This window comes from Sinohyriopsis cumingii, chromosome 7, assembly GCF_028554795.1.
Source record: "Sinohyriopsis cumingii isolate HCF-2022 chromosome 7, ASM2855479v2, whole genome shotgun sequence".
Classification (NCBI taxonomy): domain Eukaryota; kingdom Metazoa; phylum Mollusca; class Bivalvia; order Unionida; family Unionidae; genus Sinohyriopsis; species Sinohyriopsis cumingii.
This window is the reverse complement of record NC_142967.1, coordinates 73266535-73280426: the sequence shown is the minus strand read 5'-3', so window position 1 is coordinate 73280426 and position 13892 is coordinate 73266535. Positions and strand designations below refer to the sequence as shown.

The window sequence follows — 13892 nt, the reverse complement described above, 5'->3', positions numbered from 1 at the left end:
CTGTATGCACTCATCCTTGAAGCCTCGTACATATTTTATGGTAGCAAACTATCTAGTTTTTATCAGCATTTATTGTGTAAAGACACCTCATCTTGTAAAAATTGAGCATTATATACATGTATATATATTTGTATAAATGTCATTGTCAAAGGCCTCATGGAAGATTGGTCAGTTGCCCAAATTAGCTTTTTTAAATAAAGTCATTATTAGTATTCTTGCCTACAAGGATAGAGATCATCTTTATCAACTAGCATACTCTAAACCAGGGATTGTTTGGGCATCAGCGTACTCTGGTGGGCAGACTCCCAGTTGTGTACATGATGAGACAGTAGAAGTGGGGTTTACAGTCCCCCGATTCATCTCTCAGATGGGTGCAGTGCTGGTCCTTCCTTTCTGTGGGGTGCAACACACTACCCTTAAAAATGTTGGAAGCAGTGATCCATCTCCGATGTGGGATGGCGAAACATATTTCCCTAGACACGAGAGGTGCACTACCACCCTTACATGAGGGAGCAATATGCTGTGGCAGTGGGTTTGATGTATGCAGTAAACCACTTCCTAATGCAAGGGAGCAACAGGCTTGTGTAGTGCTCCATGTTTCTAACAGAAGAGAACAAAATGCTTATTCACAGCTCCACATAGATGCCAACCCCAGAGTACAAAAATACAGACTGCTTATGACAAATGTATTGTCAGGAACAAATACTGATTTTAAAACTTTAGTGCATATGGAACTATTTACAACAAAAATCAGTAAAGTAGGAAAGTAACATAACTATTCAATGTCAAAAATGTAAATCTTGCACTCTTGCCACTTCTGAATGAGCACCCTGTTCCATTTGGGTGCCCATTCAGAAGGTGCAAGAGTGCAACACACTTCCCCTGAGACCCAGGCTATTTATAGGAGCCTTTTCCACATTTTGTTTTTTTCAATCATTATTGATTCCAATGTACCATCTTTCATTGATGATCTGAATTCTGTGCAATATTGTTTACCTTTGCAATTTTACTGTCTGTGAAAAGTATGCGAAATAAATCACTAGCAAATTAAAGAGGAAGGTTCATTTTGAAAAGAAATTTAGTAAAACAAACTTCTGATTGAATTACATCAAGGTTCTCTCTGGTATTTAAAAATGTTGCAAGTTCAGGCTGTGTTGTTGATGACGAAGCAGAAAGCTGATGTTTATTACCTTTTTCCAGCTGTTTTTTGTCATAGACAATTCCATGCCCAATAGCAAAATCACAATTTGCAAAATGTAAAGTGTTCTCCTTTACTGGATGGTTTCACAAACCTAAACATGGCATCTTAATTGTCCTTCCAGTTCTGTTTTCTTTTCTTTACCAGAGAAAATTCTGAATCTTCTACTATCCTATTTCACATTCCTAGAAGTTGAATATTACAAAGATGAGATAGCAGCAATTGCTTTGTGCAATTCAATATAGTGGTTCAAGACTGCCATGGTAGCCTCAATTCTGAATGAACCAATCAATTTTAGAACTCTGTATACCTATTAAAGCTGTACTGATGTCACTTTTTGCTGATTATGCCAATACCATGTACAGCTAATTATTAAAATTGCCGATACCGATTATTTCATTATTATTTGTTTTATAACAATGACTGGTTCAAAACATAAACCTATTAGTGTAATGCAAGCAGGTATTTTGCCGTGTGAGTTATAACAAGGTTGTCTATGCGGCAAGTGAATTTGAACTTCTATACAAAAACAAACAGAAACCGGATAAGAAATACATTGCTATTTATACAAAACAACGATCACACAAACATAAAACTTGAAAAACTTTAAAACTAACACTGATAAAACTTATGGTTTGCCAATTCAAGATATAAATGAATGAAAATGTATTGAACTTAGTCTTTTAACTTACATTCAATGATGCAGGTCGCCATTACTAGATTTCAATAAGTGACTAAAGAATGTTAATAATGATAGCCCAATAATAATTAAAATTAATAATACGCCACTAAACAGCTGCTCACTCGGAATGCTAGAAGCTGGTACAGACAAATAGCATCTAGCTAATTTGGCCAGGTAGGGGAACTGAAACCTGTGAGCGTTCCACCAGCCGTACGCATCTTCTTTTTGTGGCAACAGAAGGCTGGCCAGATACAATTCAAGCATCACATCAATGGTGTCATCCACGTGGGTTGTTTTGTTGACGGTATGGACAGGATTGTCACAGCCACAGAAAACGAATCCCAGAGAAGCGACGTTGATGGTCTAGTGGCATATGTTTCAGCATCAGTTGTTTTTTTTCGGTCAGGGTTCCTCCTGTTTGTCAGCTGATGCAACTATGATGAATTCTGTTCTAAGCCATTCTTTGGATCTGGTCACAAGTAATTTTTCGCTGAATAGGCGATATTTGAATCGTGGATCCGAGATGGTGCCCAACACAAGCTTCTTGTTGCTGGAAAGTCAGCAAAGTGTGTGTTCAGGGACGTCAACATATCACAGTGCATTGTCTAAATACCTTGACTCGCTTCATCCTCTCGAGCCAGCAACATTTGGAACATTTTCAGTATAGGAAGAATGATGATACTAATGTTTGGCTATCACATACTTCCTTGGTAATGTCCACGAATGGGCCTAAAGTGTCCACAACATTGTTAATCAAGACCCACTGTTCAGCTGTTAGGCTAGGCATGTCAATAGAGAGTAACTATAACGAAACCAACATGTTTGGACATCCTGGACAAGTTTTTTATGGACAACGTCAAATGTTTCCTGCTGCTCTTTGAGCTGCTGTTGTGCCAGGATGGAGTGCCGGAACTTGCTGACTATGGATCGGGAGATCGCCAAAACCATCTTTGACAGCTCGCTGCAACAGAATGCCATCACTGACAACGAGCTGCAGCATGTGCAAAACTGCCAATGCTGTTGATTTACAGCCAGACACATTGCTTTAAGCTAGTATGCACCTCTGTCACGCAGAAGAACATGGATATGAGTTTTGGGAATGTTGTATACCTCGCATAATTTGTCCAGTTTGCTCACCAAATTTTATCCTGTGTGTGATTCATCGAGAGGCATTGCTGATAAAATGACTTGTTTCCGCTGAAAGTCTTCCCTCAGCCAGTGGGCCGTAAGACTCAACGAACTTACGTCAGATTGGGCAGAAACTAAATCACGCATCTTGCTTTTTATCGCCTTATGCATGTCAGTTATCAAAGATATGGAAAAGTACTTCAGACTTGGAATTTTAAAGCACGTTTCTGCCTTGACCATCAGACATCGAAATACAATGTCTTCAACAACGCATAATGTTTGCACATCTACTGCCATGAACTCTGCAAAAACTTTGTGCCAACTAATAGTTCTCGGGTCATCAAATGCAATTGGCTGCTTTTGGTTCTGCACAGCGTCAATAGTCAGAGTAAAAGGAGCTGCTGAGGTTAACTGTGCAGCATCCTTTTCTTTTTTATCTGCCAGAAACAGGCCAAGTTTGACAATGTGCTTGCAGTGCAAGTGCTGGACAAGATTTGATGTTGTATAGTTTTTAGAATCTTTTCCACCTCTGGAAATGCAAGCTTTGCAAAGTATGCAATTTGCTTTGGACTTGTCGACTGCATTTACTTTGAAGTAATTCCAGACTAAACTTGAGCATTTCGAGTTCGACATTATGCATAGGCTTGGTAGTATATTTAATAGCGTACAAACACTAGTCAATATTGATAATCCAATTGATTCGCGCTCTTGAAACAGTGTTTAAACTCAAGTAAGTTCCTACTAAGTTGTCCACGTAGCTGGATGGCTGCACACACCATGCTGCGAGTCACGTGCTGAAGCAGCTCTGCATTTGGGGTATTCAGGGGTAACATTACTGGCGCTGGCATGCCAATATCAATGCTGCATAATATGTGTATGTCAGCATTCAGCTGCTTCAGCGTGCGACTGCATGACAGGCTAAGAACAGATTAACTATAGTGAGTCATAGTTTCACAGTAGTTGGAAATTTCGCATGCTATCTAATCTGCTTAGCTATCTGCTAATGTGTATGCTTGAAGTTCAATAGCCACCCGAGTCCTCATTGGTTGCTTGGCTGCTGCGATTGGGACAAATGCATGAATGGTATTGATGATTTTTTGTGTGCAGCCAGCAGTAGTTTACAGCAAATGTGTTAAAAAGTATTTACTTTTAAGAATATATTGTCTTTCAATTAACCCCCAAATCAACTTTTTTTCCTTATTTACCACTATTTAATTCTGATTTAAAATTAAAACCATGTCAAGATGAATGTTTTGACTGAATTTATATTTTGGGAATTTGTTTACATCGGCAACAATTATTTCTGCCAATACAGAATATACCAATTGTTTTAATAATCGGACTGATTATAAGTATGGCTGATTAATCGGTACAGCTTTAATACCTATATGATACATTTACCCTCTGAATGGAACCAGTTGCCCTTTCTAAACAGAAAAGTGCAAGGAAATTTATCTTAAATTTTTTATTTATTTTAAAAAAAACAGATTTGTAACACAAAAAATATACACTCATATTCAGCTCCAAAACGGGACATATACAGGAAAAAAGGGACGTATGGCAGCTATGGCTCCATCTCTCCTTATCCAGAGCAGCAATACACTTGTACAGTTCTCCACTCCCATAACAGAAGGATGCAATTGTTTCAAGAGGCACAAGGTGAGTGTTACACCAACTCCTCACGAGTGTCCTGAATGCGAGGATTGTTCAACATGTACACCTTTTTGGGAACAGGCCGTGAACACCTTGAACATTCAGTTGCTCTTTTGGAGGGTCCTCACATACTACCAAAGTTAGTGCCATAAAGGGCTGGGACCCTTGGATCTTGGACTGCTCTTCTGGGCTGACGAGCTAAGTACTCTCACATCCACACACACACAGACACCCAGAACAATGTTTCCTCTGCTACCCATAGGTATGGCTGTTATCAGTTGATTCCAAGTTTCAGACCGCCAAAATCTGCAATGTGCACATCAATTTTTTCCATCTTGTACTTTGACCAATAGATGCAGTCTGGGTGAATGTCCCAAGGGCCCTTCTTGTGGCCACACTGCCCTACAGACTGTCCTGACATTATTCAGATTTTTAGAAACAAAAGGAAATAATAACAATATGTTGAGGGAAACAATAACAATGACAAGAAGATGCTTTTGAAAGAAGAAAGAATAATACACAAAACTCTCCTTGCCCTTCAATGTCTGGCAATTCGTGCTGCTGATCTTTAAACACAAGAATTTACCAGAAACCTTAGTTGCATCTTTAAAATTAAGATGGTGTACTCAAATCACTAATTGGTGGAGACAGTAGTTCTGTATGTCACTGAAAAACCTAATTTCCAAAATGGAAAAAAATGTTATCAGCACAAAATGTTATCATCATATAATGTAATGAAAAAGCATAAATAAGCTGCGGATTAGCAATGGGTGATGTACTGCTGCTAAGACAGAATTCTTTTATGATGCATTGAAACGTTCCCTTGACATGACAAAATATAAAACTGGCAACTGTTTTCTGATATCCTTTGATAAAATCAAATGATCCTTTTCTTTTACTCGTTTGTAAACAATACAACAAAAGAAAAAATCTTAGGTACTTTTTTCGCAAATAGAAAAATTCTTGGACTGCACAAAACAACATATTACATGTATACTGACTTTAACTTTTTAACAAATATACATTACCTCATAAGCCTCTTTAATATTCACTGTTCCTTTTGTTTGTGCAACGTATCCCACTATCCCTCTCCCAAATGGCACTTTAATTTCATTTGCAGCTGTGTGGAGAGATTCTTCAAGTGTTGATGTGTTTGTCACATCAAACAGCTTTGAAACAAGAATTTTATTCTCCTTGGTTCCTCTTACAAGAAAAAGACTGCCCCTATCACTCCCTGTAAGTATATTAACATTCTGTAAAATTTTATGGCACAAAACACTAACATCTAATTCACTTGCAATGTCCCTGATTAACTCCATTAATAACTCATTATCTGACATCTCAAGCAATTTATTTCTGTTCTTGTCAACAACTTTCGGCTTTCTTGCCACCCCATCCACGTAGCTTTTGAAATAGCTTGACGAGATAGAATTCCTAGCATCCAGTGAAATTTTAGAGGTTTCATCTGGTTCAGGGTTGGGTGGGATAGCCCAATTGATGATGTCTTTTCTCATATTTTCAGATGCCTGGTTCTTCAGCCATTTTTGTAAAAAGTGATGATTGCCCTGCAGGAATTGGGCAACAGCCTCTTCAGTCACTGACCCCATTGTTGCAGATTCTGCACAAACTATTCAGCAAGAACATTCATTCCTGAAATAAAGCAACAAGTTATTACTGAACAGCCAAATATGACTCAGCAATAATACAGATTTTATTTGAGATAGTATAGAAGTTTTTGCAAATCAGACACAAGTAGCAAGAATACCAACATGTACAATATTTTATGCCTTCAATCCAATTCCATTAAAAATTAGATTCTGTAGAACATGAAGATGGTTCTAAACATACTTTTTTATTTATAGCATTTCAGTATCATACAAATTGAATTCACTGGGCAAAATCTTGTTTGACTTGTACATGTAGACCACTGAAATTCTAAATATGTTTAGAGGATAATTTTTCATCTTCCATCACATGAAAAATAAATATGATGAAACTTATAATCAAAGGCAGTGATTAGCAGACTGATTGCACAAACTCTGGTGTTAGGACAGAAGCCCCATTGTTACAGAATGTTAAAATACGTGTAAATACACGCATAGATAAAGTTTCCAAACCAGTCCCTAGGTACCTAACAGTACCTATCTGTTTCCTCTACAGTCAATAGGCAAAGCTAAATCTACCAATTGTTTGGACTCAACCTGTCTGATTTACCTATCAATAACATAATTTAAAATCATGAAAGCTGTCTTCTAGAACTAACATTTAAAGCATGAAAGATGCAAGCACAACCTGCTAAAATGCAGTCCTTTCATGAGAAGTGTTACACAATGTTGCAGCACACAAATTAGTGTGATAGATGTTCCAGAAGCAGCACAGTTGTGGCCCACTTTTGGCACAAACCCTTGTTGCAATAAGTCTGACAGATAAAACTGTTTTTACCACAAGTATCCATGAAAATACTCTGGTCACTTAAACTGCATCCTCAAATAAGCATGTACTGAAAATTTGCAAACCCACTTATAATTTAGAGGCCAGTGCGGTTCTCACTATTTCTTGTATAGAAATGGCAAAATATATAGGCGCCCATTTGCTGAACATCCAAAACTCCTCATCAAAATTGATAAATAAAAGCTCTGTCATTCATTATGAAATTAAGAACAGTGATTAGTGCACAGAATTACATGTGAAATTCACAAATTTTTATTAAGAAATTATATCTTTTATGATTTGGTTCAAAAATATATTTTTTCTAATAAATATTACAATATCTGATGAAAAACTGATCTATGAAAATGCCTCATGGTTGCAACACTACGAAATAAATTACAATTAAAAAAGTGTCATTATATGAAATTCATTTTTTTACCCGTTTTAATGTAATCATCAATAATGTAAAAAAAAGACAACTGTAATGGCAATACCCAAATACATTTATGCAATCCTAATTTACCCATTTGATATGGAATGAGATTCCAGTAGTACCTAAACTTTTCATTCAGGGTGATTCAGATCACACATTAAATTCCCTCAAGAATTTTGTGTAATTGTTATTTTAGCTGTGTAATACATCATTATTTTATGTGTATCATCACTTTATGTGTACTCCTTTGAAACCAAGGAAATAAAAGAAGGTCATCAAATGCTACATCTTGCAGTGATACCATGAGTTTTAAAAAAAGAAGGAAAAAATGGTGAAAATTCAAATAAAAGCCGGAGTTTTAACTTATGGAGATCAAAATGATACACAGCACTTTAGACACAATGAATGGTAGTAATGTGTGAGGGTGAAACGATACACCTGTGTCGTATATCAATATGATTCACGAAACACAACCTGCAATATGTTACATGTTCACATACATATGAACTTGACAGTTTTTCCATCTTAGGAAGGTAGGTGGTGCCCCTTTATGTATGTTGACATACTGGTTCTATTTCAAGTATGCACATTATTGATCGAGATATAGTTATCATATATTTACATGCAATTCTCATCAATGACAAGAAAACAAAAAAACTTTCAAACAGACTACATGTTGGTTGTCGGCGAGTTTTATTCAAAGTTTTAGGCCATTTAATGGTGGCTCTCTATAACGCACTTTAGCCACCAGGCCCTTTATTCTGGACTTCATGAATGCTTTGAAGACACCTTAATACCAATTTCATCTCTCACTTAAACTTGGAAGACATTACAATGTTATCTTCAAAACAGAAGAAATAAAGCAATTTCCTTATGCAAAGAAAATCTAATCCAGAACAAATCTGGGCATGGGAATGAGTATGAATGCCAACAAAATCTATCACACTGTACTTCCTGCAGATGCTAAAGACTGATGTGGCCACAGGTACTTGTATTTGTTAGTGAAGAAGGAAAACTAATGACAACACCGAGTCCTATTCCATATTTCTTTTAAAATATTACACAAGGTGATAAACTTGAGCAGTTTAAAATCTGCCCCCTTGCTGATTCTGTGCTAATTTTATTTATTCCGTCAGCAGCTTCATTCACTGATTAAATATCTCTGCAAAAAATAGAAATTCCAAATTTGTTCCCCATGTACAATTTAAGGAGAGATGCTGCTTGGATTGTATCCAGAGGGGGGACTTCAACTTTGTCACTGAAAGAATGGGAGAGTAGAAAAGGAGGGGGAGGAAACAAACCTAGTTCAATATTCACCTAGCACTTCAATCTCTGTCTTGCTCTTCCTGCTCCACTTTTTTTGAACTCTAATGAAATCAAAATCTTTAAAAGATTTCATATCCAGTTGTATAAGTATTAATATGTTAATTATTTCTGAGCATACTCTGTTCCTTATCTGTGTATGAATATTTTTCTGTGCTTCCTTCTGAGGGTGTATGCATATCTAGCCTTGTCAGCTTGAAGATGGCTGTTATTTACAACTATCCAGAGCTCACAGATATTATCTTTTGGATACATCTGCTCCAAAATAGGATTTGTCATCGAGATAAACTTACTTCCTTGACTCAGTAGTTTACTGAGTACCATGCCAGATTTCTTATCTGTTCCATAATGCTGTATTAGGATTTTTAGCCTATCAATGCCATACTCTGCTTGTGCAGACAGAGGTATTCTGATAAATATCTTTATTTCTTAAGCGCATTTTTTTCCCATCCTTATTTATTCAGTTTATCTTAACCCTGGTATGGATATATGGTTCTGCAGCATATGATCTACAGGGCTAAACTGAAAGATAAAAAAATGAAAATTGCATTCTGCTTTTAAATTGTCTGTATTTTAAATATGCTCAATATTCTGCCCTTTCTACATTTCCACATACCGCTGAACAGGAGATTGACCATCATACTGTCTATTTTTGTCTATCAAACATGTATAGCTAACTCGTATAAAACAAACTTTTCTGGCTCAAAATCATTGTTATCTCCATTAACAATTTCCCAGCCCCAATAATCCAATATACTTTATAATTTTAAAACTGTTGGCATCATCACTATCACCAGCCAGTATTTGCTGAATGAAAACATAATGAACCTCTCCAAGAATCAGATATTTTGGATTTACTAGGTAACCCATACTCTAAATGCTCATACATTCTGTGCCATAATGATTATCCCAGGGCACAACCTGCCAATCAAATTTAGGTTAGTGATCAGTCATGTCATGCTTGAAATACCCAGATGTGTAAACAGTAGCATAACCGAAAAAAAGATGTCGCAACAAGAAAGATTAAATAAAAATTGTATTCTTCGCTGAGCATATTTTCACATGTGGGACTTTCAATAAATTTGTTGGAGTTCTTGTTCATCATTGTTCTCCAAGCATGCAAATTCGTACAAATTGTGCATGATTCGTGCAATCGCACACCCTGACAGTCTCTTTAAGAACTACATATCAATGGCTTTTGTGCACAATTTGTTGCTTTGCTAGCATTTCCTGTTTGTCATGCAGGGAATACGCTACACTAATTCTTGATTGGTAGTTATTATTTAACCTTGACCAGAACAAGCAATAACCACCAATGAGATTTCACTGTACATATTTCACTGTGTGACACACCCATAGTGTAACTTTCAAATCGACCATAGTAGACCAGATGAAATTCAATGTAGAAACGTTTTGTAAAATTGGTTATCAAATGACGAGTCAAGTCCTTCATTATACACCACTCCCTCAATAACTCGCACCCTGACAACTCGCAAACCCACTTATAATGCAGGGTCAGGCATTAATCCTATTTTTTAAACCAGAAAATACCCCAAAAATTGATCCCTATTTGTTGAACTTGAAGAAAATTGCGATCAAAATGGGCAACGGAAACTTTGATGTAATGCTCATTTTATTGTCAAAAACGGTAGATAAGACCTAGAAATTGTAATCAACACTATGAAATATCACATTTAAAAATAGGCGAATATTTTTTTTTACATTTTCTTTCCAAATGACATTCCTAGTACACCGCAATTAACGACACGTATGGAAATTTCGATCAATGAAAATGTCACTCACACCGAGTGGAGGCAGTACTTTAAGAAGTACAAATTAAATAATGTTTTTATCAACTGAAACTTGGGTCTAGTTCTATATTTCAGTTCCTTTTAAGTGTAATCGTCATAAATGCAACGTCTCCTCTTGTAATTAAACGTAAAATGCGTTAATCTACCGTAACAGCTATGTCTGCTAGCGTTTCTCTGAGAACCTAATTAAGTGCGGACTGTTTTGATAACTGACTTCTGGAAGTATTTGTTGTATTGTTGTACTGAATTAAAAGATGGCCTCGTTTGTATTGGCATGTTAATTATGTCTTTTGAATCAAATAAAGGAGGTGGAATAAAAAAAAAGTAAAACGGCGCAAAAATCCAACAAACTTAAAATCTAGCAGCCTTGATCGAATGTCGGGTGAACTCGCTTCATTTGATCAAACACTTATAAATGTTAATGTGTATGTAACATAAACTACCTTAAATTAACCGACTCTTTGATAACTGTGATTAAAGATAACATGGCAGCCAAGCAAAACAAATACTTTGTAAAATAAAGAGTTTGATTTCAGTTACAGACCATTGTGGGCAAGCGAGTTTCAGAGAATTCTTGAGCTGGCACATAGAGATATTCTCAAAGATGATAACAAGTTTCATTATTAATTCCAATTAATTAATTCATGACATCAATAGTGTACTAATTGAGCAATACACTGAGTTTCAACGTAGACTATTGTCTCACGAAATAAATGTCGCGTGTTTTTGAAAAAAGGAATCTTGTTTGGTGGTGTATCAACAGACTAGTTCCCTGCACTGTGGACTCCCTATTTGGCAGGATAATATTAAACACCACTATGGGAACCAGACTCAACAAGAAAACAAAAAGCAGTGACATAATACACAGGTTTTTCTTCCCTACACATGATAGTTGTTGAAACCAGTTGGAACTATCTTTCATATGTTGGACATTTTGAAAATAAGTTTTATTTAAACAAAATAATGAACAACTTCGTTAGTAAAAGCACATTATTAAAACTTTTTATTGACGTGATTGTATAATGGTGATTTAGTCAATAAAAAGCCCAGTTCCCCAATGCCATCCCCCCCCCCCCATGGTTTTCTCGATGTCAAGAAAGCGATTTTTTCGTTCTTCAAAATTTGGAGGTCCCTCAGTAACTCACACCTCACTTATAGTGCGGTCTATGTTTGTGGACCCCTTTGTGCGCGAGTTATCGAGGGAGAGGTGTACATGTGGAACATGTTTGGATTGTAACCTATAAGCTAAACATGCTGCTGCGTTAAGCTAATTAGTATGGAATGGTGGGGGGGTCAGATTATGAAACACATCACCGAGTTAATTTGCAGATGATAAGCATCTATTCTAAATAGTCTTTTTCGTTTTTATTAATAAAAATGTGTGCCTATGACTGCAAATGCTGTTTCAGATGAATTCTATATTTAAAGAATAACTAGGCAAACAATAATTATTCATGGCTGTTGAAGACTAAAATAACTTGCATACGGTAGAAAAAGCATTGTGTTGATTCTCCATCTCTTGTTTCAATATGTGTATCATTACAGCCAAAGTATTGATGCATCAATATACCGATGAATTATATCACCCCTAGTAATATGCATGCTGAATCTCATGACATTTTCATGTGGTAATTGACATTTTAGGCACTGGGTATTGTTATCTTCACTTTGCCAAAATGTATCCAGGTCATGACAAAATTGTTAGCAGAAATTTTATTTCAAAACTCAACTTCTCATGGGGAGATCGAAATGGCAGTTAGTAATGAAAAAGCAAGTGATAGCAGTGATGTAGATGCAGATTTTGATCAAAATATAAACAATTTGGGGGAGAAATTGGTATTTCAGTTAAAAGGATTGTGGTATACAATGACTTAAAGTGGATGATACTTAGTTATTATTCTTTTACTTGGATATTTACAATGATGAAGATTTGCACAGAACAGTCATCTTTTTCACAGACTATTATGCCAGATCAGAGTGGAGTGAGCGGGCATTCAGCATTAGAAATGGGTATCACATCATTAGTTTTAACCCCCCAAAAATACATTTTAATAGCAGTAACATCTTACCAGTCACTATTGTGTGAAATAGTGGGTGCTTTCAGCATGTGCAACTTGGCAACCTTTGTCATTGAATTTTCATCAATTTTCTGTGCATGAAGTTATATAGGGTTCATGCAGGAACGCAAATTGTTTTTTGCCATTAATTCAGTGGAACCACAAGTCATAAAAAATACTGTAATCCAAACTGATATGGCGTACAACACCCGTACCACAGCAGAAAACTAGACAAAAACCTGTTCAAGTCCTGAAAATATAAAGGGAAAAGAATGATGTGGTGGGGGGAGAACTAACTTCATATACAGTAGTCCCCATCTTATAAGGCCACCCCTAATGCAGCAGGGAAGTGACCTTATAATGCGGGTGGCCTTCCTAGAGGGGGATGACAAATGCGAATAGTTAATACATATGAAATAAGTCACAAGTACATTTAATTTTAAATATTTAATATTTTCATTAAAAAATCTCATGTATGATGTGAAATAAATGTAAAACAAACTGTGTCATCATTTTCAAAAGAATGCTATCAATAACCATTGATATAGTTTTAAAATTGTCTTTATAATTATGTTACAGATCACATCATCTGTCACTTTGTTGGTAACAGTCTAAGAAACAAACCAGTCTCGTCACATTAAAAATATCCTTGCTGTCATATCCCCTGCATATATCGTTTAGTCTTTTATTCCAATCTTCGACAACTTCATTATTAACATCAGCTGATTCTCCACTAAGGACAGAGCACTTAATATTGCGTCACACTTGAAATCTTTGCAACCATCCGTTACTTGCAGTAAAGTCGTCATATCCCATTTCAAATGACAAAATTGTTGCCTTTTCTTGTCATTCAAATCAGGATTCAAACATCTCCTGGCTCAAACAATCTTCCTTTCTCCGTCCATTTCACCTTCCCACTTCTGCAGAATTGTTTCATTATCTTTCACGATATTGTTTATCTCAGTCTCCCCGACATTAGTTTTCTGCAAGGATCCTCGACGCCCCCCCCCATCAGTTGAATTACTTTCACTTTTCTCTTCTAAACTGAGAATTTTTCTTTTCCTCGATGACATGTTGATCTTTTTGCAGTAAGTTATTCATGTTGCCAACTACAGTACTGATAAAACAATTTTGAATGCATCTAAACAAATTGCCATGTTTTTAAAGGAAGTGATCT

At 36.3% G+C, this 13892-nt stretch overlaps 1 protein-coding gene across 3 annotated transcripts in view; it reads right to left on the bottom strand.

Annotated features, from left to right (window-relative positions):
* The window catches only part of LOC149795516 (cGMP-specific 3',5'-cyclic phosphodiesterase-like), a 412811-nt gene that overhangs the window by 336176 nt on the left and 62743 nt on the right, over positions 1-13892 (bottom strand). For all 3 annotated transcript variants that reach the window (XM_089965316.1, XM_089965315.1, XM_089965317.1), the window contains exon 2: positions 5690-6311. In XM_089965316.1, the coding sequence (XP_089821442.1) occupies positions 5690-6268 (579 nt within the window). In that variant the 5' untranslated portion in view covers positions 6269-6311. The remainder of the gene's footprint in view (positions 1-5689; positions 6312-13892) is intronic.